Raw genomic sequence first — 22219 nt, 5'->3', positions numbered from 1 at the left:
CCATCAAGTGACTTGCCTGCAGTCATGTAGCTTCAGCCAATGGAATTCTAGTTGAGGCTCTTCCCTGGCTGCAACCTTGGTCCAGTTCCAATGTCACAAACTTAGCTTCGTGATGTGATCTCAAGCACATACTTACCATCCCTGGCACCCAGTCTCCCCATCTGTAAAATGGACTGGCCAGTGTGTCTACCTGTCTTTACTTGTTTGTTACACAGTATAAATGAGATGTCTGTAAAATGTATGGCACCCAGGAGAGGCTCACTAAAGGACAGTGATTGTCATGGGCCAAAAATTACCAAATTCTCAGAGGTCCTCAGGAGGTGAGATGTGACTATCAGCAAGTTCTCGTCAAGAGCCAAGTCCAACCTGAGATCCAGCCATAGCCCAGCGCTTCCTAGGTGAGCAGTCAGGACTGGGGAATAGAGAGGACAGACGCCCACCTCTCATTCCTGTGTCTTTGTCCCTCCTTCAGAACCCCAGCACCGGAGTGGAAGCTTCATTTCACACGCCTCTATATTTAATAAGCAGGACCATGACAAGGTTTGGTGACCTCAGGGCCCAAATGGACTGTCTGCTGGCATAAGTGGTGCTTGAGTCATTTCCCAGGGACGAGCGCTGGGCAGGCTTCCAGGAGCCGAATTAACCCTCTGATTCTCTGCTTTCCTCTTCTTCTCCCCACCCCCAAGCTCCATTGTAGAGTCACCAGGGCTGTCCACACCCCTACCTCATCAGAGGCGCAAGGTTCAGTGTTGGGTGAGTCCCCAGAGGCCTGAGACACTGACCCACGCCCTGGGTTTCCTGCCTGGCTGCGGACTCCCATGTTAACATGCATGTTGAGGACACAGGTTCAGTGGCCTATGTGCCCAGAGAGATACAGGCAGAATATTGTAGGAATCGATGGGAGGAACAATGATTATCAATGTGATAATCAGGGCAGGCTCCACAGGGGAGGTGGCATATGAATTAGGCTTTGCAGGATGGATGGAAGCATGTGTATGACTAAATAAAAATAAAACCTTCAAGGAGTAAAGAAACACCTAAAATAGAAAGTAAGTACTGTATTGTCTGACCTCCCACAGTCTCCAACCAATTCCTTATTCCTATTCCCAAATTCTTAATATTTTCTTATATGGTCTTTTAGCAATAATCTCTGAACTTCTGACTATCCATCTTTCATCCATCCATCTACCATTAAAAAACAAAAAGAAAAGTACAAACAGGATCATATAATGTTAACTTCCCCTTTTTTCTTAACAGCCCAGCTTGGCGATCTTCCCATGGACGTGCACGTGGGGTAGGTGGCTTTGACCGGTGGTGTGGTCCTTGCAGGTAGCTGGAAGGGTATGGACCAGATGAGAAAACCCACAGTATGTAAGAGGAGCTTTGGCAGGGAATGAAGGAAGCAGTCTAGCTCAGTAGTTAGGAGCCGAGCCTGACCTTTGACTGAAAGATCTGGGGTCGAATCCCAGTCCTAGCACTCTCCAGCTGTGTGACCCTGGGCAAGTTTCTTCACCTCTCTGAGTTTCAATTGCCCTGTCTTTCAAATGGAACTAATCACATCTCCCTTTGGGACTGCTGGGGGCTTTCAGTGGAAGCACTTACCACTCACAGAGGCCATCGGTACATGAGAACAGCCCCCCATTTTTGCTGCTGTGACCATCATATGTCAGATGGGACAGGGGGCAGCTGAGCTCTGACAGGTAGGGCCAGGTGCATGTTGGGTTTCTCTAGAGCGATATTTGGAGAGAGGAGGGCCAACAGATCGATCTGAAGCTTAAAATAGCCTGGAAGTGCAAGAACAACAATATATAAATGGGCTCCGATGCTTTCAAATCTTGGCATCTCCTCACCTCAGCTTAGCGGGTCCAGACAGCTTCATCAGCGTTTACTGCCGAGGCCGGCGGTGCGCGCCTCCCCTGGCCATGGCCCAATGCTGCTTTCAAGAAAATCAGATCTAGAAACCTTTGGGTCTTTAGTGCTGGGCCTGCTGGTCATGGGTGTAAGTTGAGGATCAGGCAGCATTCGGGATTGTCCCATGTGTCTGGAGAGCGAAGGCCTAGGGGATCAAGTGAGAGGGAAGCGGGGACCTCCTAGGACATGAGGATGAGGTGGTTGCCAGAGAAGGGGGTTATTCATTTACTCCACAACTATTTTATTAAGCACTTACTACATGCCTGGTGCTGGGGATGCGGTGGTGAGCATTAGTCAAAACCCATGCCAAAAAATGTTTACTTACCAGTTGTGATAAGTTCCAGAAGGCTCAGGACCTCCAGGAGGCTGAGAGCAGGTGAAGTTCGGCTCCTCATCTGGTCTTCAGGGCTCAGGGATGTAGACTGAAGGATAGATAAGAGATACCTAGGCAAAGCAGATCTATGTGGGGATGATGTTCCATGCAGAGGGAACAGCATATGCAAAGACCCTGTCGGGAGATTCTGGCAAGTGCCAGGGGTTGAAAGGAGGCCGGTGGGACCAAAAGTTGGGATAGAGGGTGGTTGGGATACTGGGAAATGATACAGGACAGGTAGGCAGGAGTCAGGTCACGCAGAACCTAACAGGCTTGAGAGAGGGTTCTGGTCTCTATCTGGGAGAAATCTGGGGCAGGCTGATCTGCATCTTGGGAAGATGGATGGCTGTCGCTGCTCTGTGTCCAGCAGCCTGGAGGGGGCTGGAGTGGAAGCAGGACACTGCTGACGTTAAGTTGTGAGTTGATTGTGGTGTGTACCGAGTCAGTCAGAGCTTGAAGAGTTTACCCTGTGGTTAGGCAGTGAAGAAGCTTCAGCAGCCCAGAGAAGCTGCAGCTGTTCCAGCAGTTGCTTCAAGAATCCCATGTAATCATCTCACTAATGGCCTGTTGGCTTTTGAGCACTTGATTTGCACCAGACACCATGCAAAGCCCTTCTCATTAAATCCTCATTAGAACCCTAAGGCAGTGGGTGGGGCTATTATTATCCCCTTTTTACTGAGACCCAAAGAGGTTAAATCACTCGGCCAAGACCACATGGCTCAGTCCCTCACTGTCCAGCTCCTCTAGGTTGTCAATGCCCTGGATTGGTGTCCTCAGGGCCCAAGCCCTAGGCTTCTGTCTGTTGCTGTAGTGACCCTCGACATTGTGTCTGCCCTGGCCCTAGAACTGGTTCAGAGCTGGGCTGAAGGGACACAGCCCCATGGCCCTTGCTCGCTCATCCATCCCTCCCAGCCCACTGGCTTCTGGTAGTGCTTGTCGGACATGAGCTGAAACGGCCACATCTCTGGGTTTCACATGTCGCCTGCCTCCTGGGGATTCAGATAGTCTGCTGCTTGTTTTTATTTTGCTTCTTTATTTCCTCTCCTCCTCTTTCCCTTTGCTCCCACCCTGTCCCCATCTGCTGCTGCCCCATGGGGGTCTTTCCTCGCCTCCCAGATGTATAGGCAGGACTTGGAATGGAAGCAGAGGCCTTCTTCCTTCTGGCCTTTCAGGAAGGAAAGACTGGCACTTTGGGCAGCTGTCACCTGCCAGGCACTGGGCTAAGCTCTGGGCATGCGTGATCTTATGTAACCCTCACAGCGGTCCCATGAGGTGTACACATCATCTCTACTCTACAGATGGGGACACTGGGGTTCGAAGGATTGAGGTGTCAAACCCAAGGTCACATGCTACGATCGGACTCCTGGTTTAAAATATTTTGCTTTCCTAACTGTGCACGTGAGTCACCTGGGGAATCTTGTTAAAATGCAGATTCTGATTCAGGAGTTCAGGGATTCAGCACGAGATTCTGCAGAATCTAACAAGCTCCAGGGAGGCTGCCGCTGCCGCTGCGCTGCGGACCCTGGACCACGCTTTGAGTGATCTCCCACACTCCCTCCCCAACAGAGGTGCAGACACGCACTGCCATGGAGCTCCATCTCTCAGTCCTCCTCCCCGGGCTTTCCCACCGTGCTCAGGACACCGCAGGCTGACTCCATATGTCCCAAACTCCATACTGACTGACCGTGGTCTCCAGGGCTGACCAGTGTTGGAATATGGGGGAACGGAGGCTCAGAGAAGTAGAGGGAATTATCCAAGGTCCTGCGCAAAAAGTGCAGAAAAGTCAGGCTTGTGACCCCCCAGTCAGTGCTCTGCATTATTGTTTCATTTAGGAGTCAGAGGATTTGCTAGGCTTGCCCCTCTTCTTCTTGCTGTGTGGCTTTAGGCAAGTTACTTCCCCTCTCTGAACTTCAGCTTTCCCATCAGAAAAATGCCTTTATGTCTGCCCTGTTGTGAGGATCAAATGGGAGAAAGTCTAGTTTACAACATAAAGAATTTGTATGAGCCCGAGACCCCCAATCTCAGTAGGTGGGAGAAATCTAATAGGGCAGAAAAGTGGGTTCAGGTGGCACTTAACGTGTGGGGATGGCGGGAACCTCACTCCGTAAAAGATCTCACTGTTCTCTGTCTGGGAGCTCCCTATTTCCTGCCTGTTTTCCATCAGGCTTTGGTGATATGTATGCACTGTCAGATGGTCACCCTTTCACAGTGCACAGCACCTGGCCCTGCAGGGCCGGGGACCCCATGGGTCACATCCCTGTTACTTGAAAGAAGGGAATGAAAACGTGTTATTTGTTTGACACAAATTTACTTTACGTGCCCAGTGAACACACTTCTCTACATAAAGCAGCAGGTTCACCTGTGGCTGTGAGGAGCCAGTGCCTGGGCCACTCGGGACACGAGTGAGTCGGGGTCTGCTAAGCAGGCCTCCTCGGCCTCCCTTCTTTGGCCTCGCTGACCACATGACCAGGGAGGGCCTGCCGGGGCCCAAGAGAATCTGTTTCCCACCGACTTTATCTGGGAGCTCGCAGATCTGGGATTCTCATCAGCTGACCTACTGGAAAAGGAAAGGCAGGAATTTCCATAAGGGAACAAGTGGACGGGGAAGGACACCAATACTGTCCCCAGTAAAGGGGAGTGTGTAAGAGGGAGACCGCGCAGGCATCACAGCAGAGATGCCCAAACCGACCTGGGAAATGGGGGGTCTACTCACCCCCCCAAAGGTTTAGTGAGCACCTACTCTGTGCCAGGTTCTGGGAGTCAACAGAGGACAAGCCCAGGCCCCTGCCCTCACTTAGCTTACATTCTGAAGGGGACACAGACAGACCCTGGGTTCATGCTGTGGACAGCGCACGGCCATATAATCTCCAGTGACTGGTGGGGTGGGTACTGGGGAAGGTCGCTCTCACTGAGTGAACGCTGGGTAAGTGGCCTACGTATCCCAGGTGGGGCCCAAGCCAAGAAGAAGACCACCAAGTCTGCAGCGCGGGGAGGGCAGGAGAACCCAGGAGATGGGGGGAGAGGAGGCAGGCCCAGGGTGCGCCAGGCCTTGCGGGCACAGTGAGGACTTTGGTTTTTGTCAAGGGCAGTGAGAAGTCAGAGAAGGCTTTTATGCAGGAGAGTGAGCAGCTAACACTAGTCTCAGCTCCGCCTCGAGCTCCCTGGTGATGGCAAGTGTGCCCTGCCTTGGCTCTCTCTACCAGCAACTTACTACCTGGGCTTCCTGAACTCATAAAGACTCACAGTGTACTAGCAGGGCTTTGAGAACTGTTCTCCCCTCCCCCTTATTTCAAAGTCTAGTAGATAAACCTGCTCAGAGCAAGGGAAAGGGCCTTCCCCACACCGTGTTAATTACAGCTGTGGTCAACCTGGAGGAGGAAGCTGGGGGTTGTGGCAGCAAAGAATTTGGGGGTTCACATCAATGTTTCTCTCTCCCTTCCTCCCTCTCTCCCTTTTATTCTCTCTCTAAAAAAAAAAAGAATTTGGGGATAGAGTCTGAATTCACATTTTGCTTAGCAAAGTCATATTACCTTCCTGAACCTTAGTTTCTTCATCTGTAAAATGGGTGAATTTAAAAAATATATTTTTTTATTGTTTTTTTTAAGAGAGAGAGAGAAACAGTGATATGAGAGTGGAACATTGATCGGCTGCCTCCTGCACAGCCCCCACCAGGGCCAGAGGCTGATACCGGGCATGGGCCCTGACCAGGAATTGAACACGCAGTGTTTTTGGTGTATGGACGACACCCAACCAATGGAGCTACCGGCCAGGGCAGAATGGGTGAATTTTAAATATCCACTTTGCTGGGCTAACATGTGCCACTCAGGTACCCTGAGTGGTGGATACGACCTACGGGGGGAATGGCTTTTCTCTTAGTCTGAGGATCCAGATTAGCCTCGTAGAACCCTAAATTGCCCATAAATATTGTGTGTGAATAATAGGTATGAGTGCGTGGACATGGGCGGATATAGAATTCATGTGCAAAAACAATGTCACCGCCCTGGCTGGTTTGGCTCAGCGGTTAGAGCGTCGGCCTGCGGTCTGGAGAGACCCGGGTTCGGTTCCCGCTAAGGGCACGTACCTCATTTGCAGTTTGTCCCCGGCCCTGGTCGGTCGTGCGGGTGGCAGCCACTCGATGTGTCCCTTTCACATCGATGTTTCTCTCTCTCTCTCTGTTCCTCTCTCTCCCTCCTACTCTACCTGAACAAAAAATGGAAAAATGGCCTCGGGTGAGGATAAAAAAATAATAATAATAATGTCACCATATTTCTAGTACATAAGAAAGAAATAGAAATTTGGCTTTCTGTGTATTTGTTTTTTGAAAAGCTTATAACGTTCAGTTCACTCAGGCGAAATAAGAGTATGATGGGTTGCCACTGCATGGTTTTTAGTTCATAAAAATGGAAAACTTAATTAATCAACTCCCTCATAATCCCTCCCACTTCAAAGCTCAGCACCCTGGCGGGCTGCGGGGGTGGAGATCCTGCAGGGGGTTCCCCTGGGAGCCCAGCGTGGGAACCGCAGGGCCAGATGGGCTGTGAGGCCCCTCCTGGCTCTCATGCTGTGCAGCAGCCTCAGCAGGGGCAGTTGTGGGTTGAACGTTGCTGAGTCATCTCTCCCTCAGCAGGTCAGGTCCTGTGTTGGCTGATGAGCCAAGGCTGGTGTGTTGGTGGCAGAACCCTGGTCCCTGGTTCTTGGGGAGCTGACTTCAGCTCCTGTCCACTGGGCTGGGGGAATCCTTAGTTAGCTACTGCCTTTCCACCCAGGTGACAGTCCCCTCCCTGCTCAGATCCCCCAGGAGCCAGCCACCTTGGGGCTGCCCTTCCTGGGTGGCAGTGCCACCCCATGGACTCCTGGCACAATGACAAGACTACAGTCGTGCCCGGGCAGCACTGGGCTGAAGATAATGAGCTGGCACCGTGCTGGCCTTTTGAGCATGACATTTCCTCCAGTGCCATGAGGGGCTGTCTGACCTTCACTCCTGCCAGGACCCCCTTTCTGCCTTTTTCGGGATTATTTATAATACTGTGAACAGGTTCAAAAAGAAGGCTTCTCAGCTGAGCCCTGGCTCAGCTCCCTCAGTCTCCTGCCAGCCGGGGCAAGAGACACATAAATAGAACCCAAGAATATGGACACTATAGGACCCCAGAGAACACCTCCAGACGGAGTGTGCTGGGTGCTTTCCTTTTGTTTTGTGTTTTTTTTTTTTAGGTCTCTGGCACATTTTTAGATTTATTTTTATGTTATTATGGTACAATATACACAGCATAAAATTGACCATTTTTACCATTTTTAAATATACAATTCAATGGCTTTAAATACATTCACGGTGTTGTTCAAAGTCACCACTCTCCATTTTCAGAATTTTTTCATTATCCCAAACCCAGATACTTTTTTGTCCATCTGACACATGAGGATGGCTGACACATGCGCGTCCCCCCACCCCCTGCCCCCGGGCACATTCAGATTTTGAGGAAACCCCACAAGAGGAAGGCGCCTGCCGGTTTATGATTGCCACAGCTCAATGAGAGTGTCTGTGGTTGTCCCTTCCAGCCGTGTGGGATGGGCACATTTCCCAGGGCTCGCTCTACCCTCTGCCTTCCTTCCATTTCAGGAGAGGGATCAGAACCGGAATGAGTGGAATGGGAGGGGATGTCCTGGGTGCAGGGAGAACCGGGAATCTGCTCCTCTCTGTCTCTTCTTAAACAAGATCTATTCATTTAGCCAACTTCATTCCTTTCATGATAAATAAGGCAAGTATTTTGCAAAACTGAATGCTACTCATCACTCTGTTGGACCATTGATAAAAATTTAACAAGAGTTCCTTACATAGGGATAGCACTTTAGAGCTTCCCCAAACACTTTCCCATCCAAAATACCTCATTGGACCGGGCTGGGACAGTTATTTCTACCACAACCAGAGGGTGATGGGCCCATTGCAGAGATGTTGAAACTGAGGGGTGAAGTGACCTAGGATGTGATCTAATCACATTTTAGTCACCTGCACATGTAGTAACTCTCGCTGCCTCATTCCACCAAGGCCGGGGTTAGGGTGAGGCAAAGGAGATGCCGTGGCTCAGCCACAAAACATGCAAAGATGCAAAAAAAAAAAACCCTCAGTAATCAAGATAAATCATATTTTAATGCAACATTTTCCCCCCTCTATTGATTTTTATAAAGAGAGGAAGTGAGAGGGAGAAACAGAAACATTGATGAGAGAACATTGACTGGCCGCCTCCTGCATGCCCCACACCGGGGATCAGGCCCACAACCTGGGCATGTGTCCTGACTGGGAATCGAACCGGCGACCTCTTGGTGCATGGGTTGACGCTCAACCACTGAGCCACACCAGCCGGACTTAATGCAACATTTAAAAAGAATAACAGTGGATGCCAAAATATTCATGCTGAACAAAATATGAAATTTAAAAAAAAGGTAAAGGCAGAAGCAATAATACTGCCATGTAGGGACACAGAGGTACCTAAAGGCAAAGGGAAAATCAGTACCACTGACCCTGTCTTTGTTGAGAATTTTGATATTTTGCTCAGTATCGGTTTGTGTGTTTTTGCATTAATTTTTATTTTATCTTTTACAATATTGCATTAAATATCTGCCTGATCACTGAGTTTTTTGGTGCCCAAGGCAGGTGTCTGTCTCGCTTCACCCTAATCCCGGCTCTGCTTCCTCCTTCCAATCTCTGTGCCCTACTGTGTTGGAGGAGCCCCCTTCCAGGTCCCCAGACCTCAGGTCCTCACAGGCTAAGGCCTTTTCTACCACCCCTGAGTGTCAAGAGAGCAGCTGAGGGTGGCATTTGATCCTGCCCTTCTATTTTTGTGCCTGCCCTTCAGCGACTGATAAAATGTTGCTCTGGGTAGAGCTGATGTGTTGAAAGGGTGAGTGTCGATGTCAGGTGGTTTGCGTGATCGGATATCTTCATTCTTGACCTCGCACAGCAGCCTGGAACCAGGAAAGTAGCTCTCGGCGGTTTTGCTCCCCCAGAGCTGGACAGAACTCAAGTCGCCGTCTGGTGACAGGCTGCCAGGTAATTTGGCCTCATCTTGGGGCTGTTATAGAAAAAAAAGTCTATGTTGCATTCTCTTGCTTTTGTGTATTGCCCTTTACAAGGTACAGCCACATCGATCTCATTTGGGTTATGGAGTACCGACTGTGTACTGGGCAGCACGCTAGGCACCGGGGAGACAGCTGGGAACAAGACAGACACGGCCCTGCTCACACAGAGCTGCTAGCCAGGGAAGGCAGTGATACACAAGTAGATACACAAAAAGTGGGAAAGTTCTGGAGAGGGATGGTGGTGGCGATGGCACAACAACGTGACTATACTTGATGCCACGGAATCGCACACGTAAAATGGCAAGAACGGCAAATTTTTTGTTCTGTGTACTTTGCCATGGTTTTTGTTAAATACTGGGGAATAGGAGGAGATGTCAGAGAATGAGAAGCACTGACTGAGGGAATTACAGCAGGGTGATGGATGAGAGAGAGGCGGGGTGGCCACTAGGATTCAGTGGTCAGGAAGGCCCATCTGGGAAGGACACTTGATCTGGCATGGGGATGGTAAGAAGGGACAAGCCTTACAGAGATAAAGACGGAGGAGGCCGACAAGGCCCAGGGAGCTGCCAGCTCAGAGGCCCCAGGGTGGAAACTCGAGCTTTACAAGGGTTCTTGAGGGAACCGGTCCCTGCAGGTGCGCAGGGCGGTTCCCTCTGACTCGCGAGTGATGAGCCAGGGGCGGCTCTGCCTCAAGAGCTTGACAGCGGGGACCTGCACAGGCCTCGCGGTTTGCGAAGCACTTTCCCTGCCACTCTCCTTTGAATTCAAGAGGCCCTTGAATTCAAGTGCATAAAATTGACTGTAATCACAGGCAAACACAATTGTGTATGTTACGCTGCCCCTAAAACACCTTGGCTCGCGCGCTGGCTTGTGTCACAGAGGATATGTCAAGCTTTTATTGTTTTAAAATAAAATGAAACACACACCGCTTTCTCAGGCCTGGGGTAGCCTGTACCTGCTTAAAGGTAGCCCCCAACAGGTACCAGGAACTGCAGTGGGGTGAGGGAGTAGCTGAGGGCAACCTCTGAGACCTCGGTGCCCTGGGGGAGGAGTCTGGGCTCTGCACAGCCGCCTGCCGGGAGCTGTTTCATCCCAGGTAACCTCACCTGGGCACAGCTACAAGAGACTCTACAGATCTCCACTGGATAAAGGGTGCCTGCAGGCCAGAGGGAGTGGGAAAGGGGGTGCCCGAGGGAGATAACACCTGCTCTGGGAGCTTTCTGTTCTTCCCTCGCCTTTTGAAAGGGGAAGGACCTAACAAAACGTTCTGGTGTTCGGGCCCCAGCTGTTGAGGAAATGGACTGTCATGTTGGAAAGAGCTTTGGATGGGGACCCCAGAGATCCCAGTTTATGTCCTGGCCTTGCCAGGAAGGAGCTGGCTGCCTGGAGCCTGGGTGACTCCTCGCCCACTCTGTCCGTCTGCGACAGAAGGCATTGGTCTCTGGAATGCAGGCTCTCCCGGGGCCCCAACCCCTGGCTCTGTGGTTCGGCCGGCCGTCGTGTGGATTCATTTCCTGTGCTGTGGAAGTGGGAATCCACACGCAGAGTCACCCTATCTGATGAGAGTCGGGACTGTGGCTGGGGGTGGAGGCATGGAGAGGGGAATTCTGAGGGAAGTGGCAGAACACAGAATCATAAAGCATGCTACCTAACATTATCTGTTAATGAAACCACATGCCACGTCCATTCGTTTTGCCAGTTGTTTGCTGTAGGGCTGCTCTGGTGCTGGACAGACGATCCCAGGCATCTCTCTGCCCAGCCACACCCTCGGCACCGGGGCCCCGAGTTCCACGGTGGGAGCCAGGCAGTGGGAGCAGGCTCTTGTCAAGCAATCCGAGTGCAGAGTCCTTCTGGATTCTTGCCAGTTTCTCCTAATCTGTTACTATTATCTCACCGACACATAATTTTACAGCATTTTTTTTTTTAACATCTCAGTTTGATTGAATCCTTCCACAGCCTTCAACTTAGTTGCCCTTGAAATCGCTTCTTTTTTTTCTCGTATTTTCTGTGTGAACCATTTAATTAAATTTTGTAATTGTAGCAACCACTGGTTTGGGAAGAAACACAGCCGATTCCCAGTTAGCAAACGACCCAGCTGGTGGGAGCAGCCGTGCAGTGACCTAGAGCACCTTCTATGGCTCGGGGGCACCTTGGGTGTTTTCACGGGAGGAGTTGGAGGGTGTTGGTTCACCTGGCTGGCTGGTCGGGTGCAAGCTGGTCAGGGGAGCTTCTGTGGTACCAAACGCTGAGAGGGCTTGTTTAGGATTAGCGTTGGCTGCAAGTAACAGAACCCCCCTTCCCCAGCCCCCGCTGCTGCCAACAACAGAAAGGTCAACAAGCCCCCAGTTGAGTCCTCTCTCACATCAGAGGTAGATGTCCCAGGGCCAGACCCTGACTTCCTCCATCTGGTCGCGCTGCCTACCACGCAGAACTGCCTTCCCCAGGTCACTAGGAACTGGTCTCTCTCGCTGGTTGCGGGGTCTGGCCCGGTGGCCTTGCAGTGCAGCTCTGAGCACTGGACTCCATTTTGCCCTCTGGGCTGGAGAACCCACTCTCACCAGACCTGGCGACCTCTGTTGGGTCACCTGAGCAGGCAGCTGTGTGGCTGGGGCTGGGGGCCCCCGCTGTCCAGGGCTGAGCAGCACGAGGTTGTGCCTGGCAGGTGTGGCGCCAGGCGCTTCCACCGGGAAAAGGTGTTGAATGCCCGGCCGAAATGTTCAGCTGTGAGTGTTTTTGTGGAAGGTCCTTTCAGGAATCTGGTTTAGATCTAAGTTCAGGGTCTTTTAAGCTGGGCTCAGAGACCCTCTGTTTTCTGCCTGTGTGCTCTGGAGCTAAGCTTGCGTTTGAGGATCCCGAGTCGTATTTCAGAGGATGCTGTGAGTGTTCCTGTGGGACTAAGACCAGTCACTTTTTCTACTGTTCTCCTAGAAGCCTCTTGAGGAGTTTTGAACTAATTGGAACAACACACACACACACACACACACACACACACACACACGAGGTGAATTAATCATAACTTTTTCATTGATAGGTAACAGAAACTCCAATTGGCATGTAGTCTAGGAAGGAAATTTACCCGCAGAACTGCAGAGTATGGGGAATAGCCTGGCGGCAGGCACAACTGGACCCGCGTGTTTAAATTATTATTCTTTGTTTCAGCTGGGGGGAATCTGCCTCTCTACCTCTCTCTACTCTGTGGTTCTGCATTTCCTGTGCTGGCTTCATTCTTAGACAGGATCTTCCCAGGTGGTGACAAAGATGACCGCCAGCCTCTCCGGCCCCAATTGCTCCTGCAAATTCCTGGTGTTCACTCTGATCACCTCTGAACCAGTCAAACCAGTTGCTGTGGCCACTGGATGAAGCACGTGAATTAGCTGGATTGTGCTTACTTGGACCTCCTGGGTGGAGGGGAACGGTGGCTTCCCCAAGGCAAATGGGTGGGCTGCCACCATTAGGAAGTGTGATGGGTGGGGGGCCAGCCAAGAAACAGAGGTGGGAGGAGAAGAGAAGACTGTGCAGTGAAATGGCTTCTTGGATAGACACCTCTCCAAACAGGACATACAACTGGCCAAGAGACATATGAAGAAATGCTCAGCATCACTAATCATCAGAGAGATGCAAATTAAAACAACAATGAGGTATCACCTCACACCTGTCAGAATAGCCGCCATCAACAAATCATCAAACAAGTGTTGGCGAGGGTGTGGAGCAAAGGGGACTCTAGTGCACTGCTGGTGGGAATGCAGACTGGTGCAGCCACTGTGGAAAACATTATGGTGTTACCTCCATTTGACCAAGTGATCCCGCTTCTAGGAATATACCCTAAGAAGCCTGAAACACCAATCAGAAAGAATATATGTACCCCCATGTTCATAGCAGCACTATTTACAATAGCTAAGATCTGGAAACAGCCCAAGTGTCCACCAGTAGACGAATGGATAAAAAAGCTGTGGTACATATACACAATGGAGTACTATGCAGCTGTAAGAAAGAAAGATCTCTTATCCTTTGAGACCACATGGAGGGACCTGGAAAGTATTATCCTAAGTGAAACAAGCCAAGCAGAAAAAGACAAATACCACATGATCTCACTTATATATGGAATATAATGAATATAACAGTCTGAGGAACAGGGTAGACCCAGAAACATGGAAGTAGGGTACAGACTGACAACCCTCAGAAGAGGGGGTGGTGGGGGGAGGGAAGAGATAAACCGCAGAACTTATATGCATGTATGCATAACCAATGGACATGGACAACAAAGCCGGGGACGGGGCGGGGGGTGGGGGGGATGGGAGGAGGGTGTCAATGGGGTAAAAAAGGAGAAATATCTGTAACAAAAATAAAATTTAAAAAATAATAAATAAATAAATAAATAAAAAGAAATGGCTTCTTGGGGACTTCCTGAACAGTTACGTCACTTCCTTCCTAGAAGGCAGTGGAGGCACAGGGCCATTGCTGTAGACCAGGCTCCGTCCATTTCATCAGCAGTGGCTGCTAAGGTTCCGAGTCAGGTGGCCTCAGGGCTGAGCAGGAAGTGGAGCTGTGATCAGTTAGTGGTATCCCTGGTTAGGGAGACTGGAAGGTGACCCCAGGGCCAGGTACCTGCCACCCTAGCAGATCTCATGGTCGGTCTGGGCATTCCTGACAGCAATAGAAAAGAAAAGTCTTGTCTCAGACCATCAAATACAACTGCTTGTCGGCGGAGGAGGCTCCAGGCTGGTGGAAGGGCAGTACTTAGGGTGCCCAAGCTGGTGGTCCAGAAGTCTCTCAGGCCCTGACCAGTTTGGCTCAGCGGTTAGAGCATTGGCCTGCGGTCCAGAGAATCCCGGGTTCGGTTCCTGCTAAGGGCACGTACCTCGGTTGTAGTTTGTCCCCGGCCCTGGTTGGTCGTGCGGGTGGCAGCCACTCGATGTGTCCCTTTCACATCGATGTTTCTCTCTCTCTCCCTCCCTCTCTATCTGAACAAAAAATGGAAAAATGTCCTCGGGTGAGGATGAAAAAAAAGAAGAAGAAGTCTCTCAGGCCTGGGTGGGGCCCAAGCTCCCCAGCATCCCGGGCAGGCCAGCGGAGAGCCAGCACCGTCTGGCTGTCGGCAGCATCATTCTTTCCACAGGAACTAGGAGCGATGATGACACTGGGGTCAGGGGCTGGTCAAAGTCAAAGGAACAGAGGATGAGAGAGCCAGTAGGTTTAGGGCTGAGGGGAAGGGTCAGAAGACAAATCCAAGAAGCAGTGACCCATCCATTGAATGGGGATGCAGACTGTTGACTACTTCCCGCATCTTGGGAAGGTACCAATGAGACCATGGCTGTGAATGTCACTTGAATGTCAATTGCGAGTGCTGTCTGTGTGACCATTGTTCACAGATGATGGGTGTCTGACACATGCTAAGCTTCCAGAGTTTGTTACTTTATCTTTGTAAAAACCCTGTGGGGGAGGGTACCTTTTTCCTCCCCATTTTGTCAATAGAAACTCAGGTTGCACAAGGTATTTCCTGACCTCGAAGGTTAGTGTTTGTAGCAAAGCCAGGGTCTAGCTGTTTGTCCTCCTTGTCTGGGCCTCTTTCCATATCAATTCAGTCCTCTCCTCACCTTTGCTTCACCCTCTCTGAGTTATCTGTTCATTTAATGCTGAATTTTACCTAAGTATTTCCCCCAAGCCTGTGTGGGTCTCAGAAACTAGATACGTACAGACCTGTATAAATCCTTGAGCAAGAGGGGCCTGATGTTCTCCTTTCCAGAGAACCCGAGTGAGGAGGTGACTCATGAAGGATGCATGGTGAGTGGGGACAGACCCAGAAGCCAAGCTCTGTCGCTGCAACTGCCCCTCCCCCTCCCGCTTCCTTCCACTCAGTAACTCTGAAATGCGCTCTGGGCCAGGCACTGAGCAAGGCGATTTGCTGATTGCAGTCAGGAAAGTGGAGCCACCAATTTTTCCTGAAGATGCATTCTTTCTTAAGCAGGGGATCGATTTCCACCAAGATACACAGGCTTCCAATGAAGCCACTTATGTGGATCTGGAGGAAGCACCATTAATTCACTGCCAGGGGTGTTTATCTCCCTGGCTTGGGGCAGTCACAGCCCTTTTCAGAGCAGGGTGTGGGGTGGCTGGAGAAATGGGTGCGGAAGGCCCAACAACTGGGGGGTCCCCCGGCAGGGATGTGAACAGACCTCCTGGGGAGCCTGAGGGGCCATCCAGATGAGGCCGGTGCACAGTGCTGTGTGCCTTGGTTCTTTCTCAGCCCTCGTCTGAAGCTGTCTCCCCGTCTCTGAATGGGAATAAACGGTCTTGAAGGTTCCTTCTGACGTTCAGAAGCAGGACGATGGCAGGCTTTGTAGGGAGCGAAGAGAGTTGAGTGAATCTCAGCTTCACCTTTCTGGGATCCTAGATGCTATGGGTTGAATTGTGTCCTCCAAAAAAGAAGACATGTTGGAGTCCTAACCCCCGGACCTCAGAACGTGACCTTATTTGGAAAGAGGGTCTCTACAGAGGTAATCAAGTTAAAACTAGGTCACTAGCATGGGCCCTAATCCAGTATGAGTGGTGTCCTTATTAAAAGGAGAAGTTTGGATACAGGGACAGGCAGACATAGAGGGAAGACATGTGAAGAGATGGAGGGGAAGGCAGCCATCCACCAGCCAATGAGAGAGGCCTCGGAAGGAGCCCACCCCACCACCACCTTGGTCTCAGCTCCTGGCCTCGAGAAGCTTGAGGCAATACATGCCTGTTGTTTAAGCCCCCAGCCTGTGGTGCTTGGTTACAGCAGCCTCGGGAAACTAATACAAGTGACTCGATCTCTGAGTTTCCGGATTAGTCACCCGGGGACAGTGACACTGGCCCTGCAGGGTTGTGTTGAGAATCTGATGGGAAGAGGCATGACTGCACTCAGCATGGTCCTTGGCATGTAGTGAGCGCTCAGTAGTAGCAGTGGCCTGGTCCTGTGCTTACCTCCCAGTTCCACTGCGGGGCCACGGCAGGCGGCCGGTACAGACGAGAAGGCCTCAGGTCAGACCTTTCAAAGAGAACTGGGTCATCCGCGGCACTCCTTCCAAAGCCTCCCCAAATATGGAGGAGGCCAGAGAAATCACTGTTCACGCACTGCTTAAAGGTTTTTAGCTCGAGTGGCCTCAGCCCTAACTGACAAGGCTACGGAGCTGAGGTTTCTTTATTTTTATGTCGAGGATACACTTTGAGTGTGTCGAGCTGCTATGGGTAATCGATAAGGGCAGTAGTCCTGGCCATTTGAGGGGTGTTTGTAAAGGAGGTGGCATGGTTTTAATGGGAAGGACACTCACTGGATGGCCCTGAGCGAATCCATTATCCTCCTTGGGCCTCAGTTTCTATGTCTGCAGAGTGAGGGAGGGAGAGCAAGCAAGTCAGGAGTCCTGAGGCTGCCTCTGCGAAGGCCTCGAAGTTAAGTGCCAGTATCCTGCGCACACATGCATCGCACACACATATCCATAGCTTTTATCTGGTTCTTGAAGGGCCTCTGACTCCCAAATGGTCCACAGTCACTCGCCTGGACAACCCCTCAGGCTGCTGGTGCCTGGCCTGTCTGGGATTCTGATGATGACGTTGTTTCTGAGCCTCAAGCAGAGAGGCCTCCAGAGGCGGCTGCTCCGAGCGACTGGGATGAAGTGGACAGGAACACAGGAGGAGCTCCCCACAGAGACCACTGCTAGGCTTTGCTGGCCGGGGGGCCCCGCCGCCCAGCACCCTGGTGCCTCTGTCCTGCTCCACAGGCCCGCCTGAGTCCAAGTGGGGTGCCTCCCTGCCCTGCCACCTGCCCCTCTTTTGGATACTGTACCAGCCTAACCCATCTGCCTACTTCTAGGCTGGCCCCACCCCCATCATACTTGGAGCAAACCCCAAGTTCCTTGTAATCCCTACCTGATTCGCCTCCACCTGCCTCTCTGAAGGCATCTGTACCCCCCACCCAGCTTACCGGGCTACAGCCTCACTGATCTCTGGGCGGTGCCTCGTGCTCTGGGCTTGGCCCACACTCGGGCCTTTGCCTTTGCTGGGCCCTCTGCCTGGAACGTTCTTCCCCCGTCTTCCACCATCTGGCTCCTTTTAAGTGTCAACTCAGATGTCAGCTCCTCCAGGAAGCGTTTCCTGACACCCCTCCCCACCCCCCGCCAAACAAGGTAGATACCCCCCTCGTTATCCTCCATCAGCGCACCTGGTTTGTTTCCCTCCCAGCACTAACATGATCTATAATGAAATATTTATGTGTTTTCTTCGCCCACGGAGATGTCAACTCATGAAGGAATGGACCGAGTCTTCTCTGTCACTGTGCCTGGCTCATCGCACTTAACAAATGCTGGAATGCACTTACCAGTGTGGCTAAAATTAAAATGAGTGACAATACCAAGTGCTGCTGAGGGTATAGAGCGGCTGAAACACTCACACACTCGATAGATGTACAGTGGTACAACCTCTTCGGAGAACAATGTGGGAAGTTTTATAAAATCACACGTATACTTAGCATAGGACCCAGCCAGTCCACTCCTAGATATTTACCCAAGAGAAATAAAGACATAATGCCCACACACAGACTTATACACAAATGTTACAGACTTGTTCCTAATAGCCAAAAACTAGAAACTAGTCGTCCATGTAGAGCAGGAGATTGCTGCATCCCCACAGCCCCCCTGGGCCAGGAGGAGAAGGACGTCCCCCAGAGGTGGCTGCGAATCCACCTGAATACCTGAGTGTCCCTGCGGACCACAGTTGAGTGCGGTGACTTGTGGTCGGGGTGTTGGCGGGGTCCAGAGTGATGCGGTGCTCAGTATTCATGGTGGTTGAACACGAGTGGGTGGAGGAATCCTGGGTGGTGGAGGGCACGGGTGGTGGGGGTTGTCCCCGGAGACAGGCTGAGCACCGTGCTCCTGGCCTGAGCAGGTTGGGCCCCTTGAGAGAACTTGCCCTGGTGCCGCTTGTGTGCGCAGGATTCTTGTAAAATGCCAATTAAGACATTTGACCTAAATTCGGATAAAAGCCTTTTTCCTGTGTCAAGTTGAGCTAATAATATACATTTATTCATAATGTATGAGGCCTAGTAAGTGGGAACAATTAAGGAAAGGCCTGGCCAAACCTCTCTCTCCTGGGTGTCACGTCGGTCCTCTGACTGCTGTGATGGGGCTCCGCCCCCGTCTGCCGTGAGATGCTGCTGGTGGTGTTGTGAGCCTCCGTTTCTCCGGCACTTGCCGAGCCAGACCGTACGAGGCAGGTGGGGGTTCCTCATTTCACAGGTCAGGCAGCTGAGCGGCAGAGAGGTGAGGAGACTCGCTCAGTTTCTCAGCTGCGGAGCAGGGTTGTGATTCAGGTCCGCAGGGCGAGTGGGGTTCCGGGTCAGTGTCAGTCTCCAGACTCAGGCTCTTTCTAAACCAGCAGGGCAGCCCTTCCATGGGTAACTGTTGAACTTGGGAGATCGGAGTGAGAATGTGATCCCCTTCTGACGCAGGGGGGCCTGGAGATAGACCCGAGAACCTGCATGGTTTCTAACACAGTCCAGATGCTGCTGACACTGTCCTGGGACCGCACTGGTTCAGTCAGTGATGTTACCAGGGTCCCCCAGAGTCCATGCCCACCACCGCCGGGGTGCCGTAGGGCCTTCTAGACCATTTTCTGTGTGTTACATACATGTTAATGTATGCAGAGAGTTGTGTAGCCTGGTTTTTCTCTGGACACATGTGGGATAATATTCTACCTACTGATATTCTGCAGTTTACTTTTCTAACATGTCTTAAAGAGCATATACACCTGCCTCATTCTGTTCAACAGCACTGCAGTATCCCACGATACAGGTGATACTAGTTTTATTCACCTCTTATCTAAGGACGGATGGTCTTCCACATTTTAGACTTTACAGATGTTCCTGTAAAATCCCTGGGAACATGGGTGTGTTTGTCCACAACATAGTAATCACATGATAACATCAGCCGTTATTATTATTGCTGTTTCATTATTAATATTGGGGGATCGTTGCCTTGCAGAAATCCCCTTTTAGCTGCGGGTGGGTATGTAAAGGAGTTGGTCTCTATTTACAGGTTCTCGTAAAGTTTTTAACAAAACATTGCTGCCCAGCTCAGCTCTGACCTGCCTTCTTCCTTCCTGTCTCCTCAGGGTGTGGGGTCTGAGGAGGAGCAACTCTGCGCTGACTTTCCAGAGCTTGACCTGTCCCAGCTGGACGTCAGCGACTTCGACTCGGCCACCTGCTTCGGGGAGCTGCAGTGGTGCCCCGAGAACTCCGATACTGAAATCAGCCAGTACAGCCCTGACGACTCGGAGCTCTTCCAGGTGTGTCCCCCGAGCCGCACCGTCTCCTGCCCAGCCATGTCCCTCTCTGCCCCTCAAAGCCTGGCTCCGCCGTGCACCACCTTCTTCTGCACTTGCTTATGCAAAGAAGTCTCTTCTTGGGACCATGCCTCTTATCCTGGATCTGCACCTGATCCTGGGCAGGTCTCATCCCTTGCCCAACCTCTGGAAAGGGAAGGCTGGGAAGAGCTGTTGTCTCTCTGCCTCGCAGTCAGAACCCAGCCTCTCTGTGGGTTGGGCAGGTTCCAAGTCCTCCCTTCCCTGGAGTATCTCACTCAATTCTCTTCTCTAGCCTGTGAGGCAGGCGCAGTTATTTCTCCATTTTGCAGATGAGGAAACTGAGGCTTGGAGAAGTGAAGTCATGTGCCCACTCTGCCTGCCTCCTGAGCCAAGGCTTTATAGCCACAATGATGTCATAGCACCCACTCTGTGGCAGGACTATCCCTGCTTGTGTGTGTTAATTCACTTAAATCTCTTAACAACTCTCAGACGTAAGTACAATTATCTCCATTTTTCAGTCGGAGCCTAGAGGGTCTTTAAAAGAGGCAGAGCTACATATGCCTCTCACCCCGCGTGCTCCCACGCCCAGCCTCAGGGGCACGTAAAGGGTGACGTTTCCTTTAAGAAGCCCTCTAACAGGGAGTAATGTGGTGTCTGAGGTTTGCTTCAGAATAAAGCAAGCTCAGGAGCATTTGAGATTTTGCTTCCCAGCATATGTCATCAGTTTGGCTCAAATGAACTCATTAAAAAAGAAGAAGAAGAAAGCGAGCTCTGGGTGCATTTGAGTGTGTGGGTGTGTGGGTGGCCGGGAAGGTAATAGATGAAAGAAGATGGGCCATGTTGCTGAAGCTGGGTGAAGGGCACATTCAGATTCCTTATTCTTTCCTTGACACGTGCTCCCGCCTGAAGACGGGGAAAGAAGACCTAGCTCGCCGCCCCTGCCTGGCAGCGTAGTAATGATAACAACAATGTTCTGTGTCAGGGGCCGTGCTGGGTGCCGTACGATCATCTCAGATGGTCCTGAAGAGTAGATCGTTGCTTCTGGAAATGTTTAGAGTTTGCTGTGTTCATCGGTGGACTGGACAGCCTAGAGGGGAGAGTGTCCTAGATCGGCAGACACACGACCAAACAGCGGTCACTGTGACGGGAGCACAAAAGGAAATAAACCTGGGATGAGAAGGGTTCTAAAGATCAGGTGGTCAGGAAAGGCCTCTTTGGGGACGAGGTGCTGCAGCTGAAGGGTGAGAAGGAGGACCCTCGTGGAGACCAAAGAGCAGGGAAGCAGGAAGGCTTGCAGGGTGGGGAACAGAGGGCTGGAGGGCTGGAGCTCAGGGGATAGTGCCAGGAGATAAAGTCAGAGAGGTAGGCAGGGGCCAGGTCATGCAGGGTCTTGTGAGCCATGGTAAAGAGTTTGATGTTTTCCCCGAGGCTAGTCTAATCTATAAGTAAAGGACTATTAATAGCCCATTTTACCGGTGAAGCTCAGAGAGGTTAAGTAACTTGTCCGAGGTCCCACAGCTGGAAAAGGTCAAGGTGAAGACGGTAACCCAGGAACCCATACGTCTCACCGCTAGACAACCTCTCTGCCAACCCTGTGAGACTCAGCAGGGCTGGACTCCATGTCTGGCTCCACTTGGTGACCTTCATTCTTGACGTGAACACAGGGAATGAGACCTACGCTGTGATGCTCCCTCCCTCAGAGGGCGCCGATTTCCAGAAAACGCTGACAGGTGAGAGGGGTTTAGATGCTGCGCAGAGATCATCCCCACCTGAACGGTACAGGTCCTGCCTACTCAGAGCCTGGCCAGTCCCACTAGCAAGGTCCTGCCAAGGTCCCGCTATGTGCATGGCGTGGGCTCAGACACAAGGCAGCCTGGTGCAGCCGGCAGGCTCCCAGCCCAGCGAGGAAGGATCTTCACAGGTGGCTAGGACTGTGCAGATCTCTGCCCCCACCAAGCCCCTCTTCCCTTCCTAGCCTGTGCTCCCCACCTGCTCTCAAGACGATGCCAGCTCCACCCATTATACAGCGATGCACCTCGGTGCCTGTGATGACGTGGTCAGTGCCCGATTCCTCCCCTGCCCCCGTCGCAAACCCCTCGAGCACAGGGGACATGATGGCATTGTGCATTGTCACAGTCCTGGCTCTACACAGAGCCCTGCACTTTCTCAGGGCTCAATACCTGTTTATCAAATGACTACATCCTTCAGTGCCAGCTCTCATGTTGGCTCCTGCCAAGGCAGTTGGTCAGTGACTTCCGCTCCCGGGTTCCCATCTTGCACGCGTGTGCGTGTCTGTGTGTCCTTTAGGCTTCGAACTCCTTGAGGACAATCAGCCTTTTATTCGTCTCTGGGCCCTCAGCCATGGTCAGGTCCATCACAGGTGTCGAATGAAGGCTCCGAGTGTCGTGTTTTCTTTCCTGCCAAGGTCAGATGTGACCCCTTCCACAGCCTTGAGCTGGGACTCAGGGGCCACTAGGTTCTAGCCTCCTCCTGACACCAGCTGGGGCTGTTTCCTCATTTGACCAGTGGGACTCATAGAGC

General features: G+C 51.6%; 1 protein-coding gene across 1 annotated transcript in view; it reads left to right on the top strand.

Annotated features, from left to right (window-relative positions):
* The window catches only part of PPARGC1B (PPARG coactivator 1 beta), a 99083-nt gene that overhangs the window by 54278 nt on the left and 22586 nt on the right, over positions 1 to 22219 (top strand). Inside the window, exon 2 of the mRNA XM_036240651.1 lies at positions 19487 to 19660. Coding sequence (XP_036096544.1) covers positions 19487 to 19660 — 174 coding nt within the window. The remainder of the gene's footprint in view (positions 1 to 19486; positions 19661 to 22219) is intronic.

Source organism: Molossus molossus, unplaced genomic scaffold (genome assembly GCF_014108415.1).
Source record: "Molossus molossus isolate mMolMol1 unplaced genomic scaffold, mMolMol1.p scaffold_m16_p_4, whole genome shotgun sequence".
NCBI lineage: Eukaryota > Metazoa > Chordata > Mammalia > Chiroptera > Molossidae > Molossus > Molossus molossus.
The sequence above is the reverse complement of the archived record's forward strand: the minus strand, read 5'-3'. Positions and strand labels throughout refer to the sequence as shown.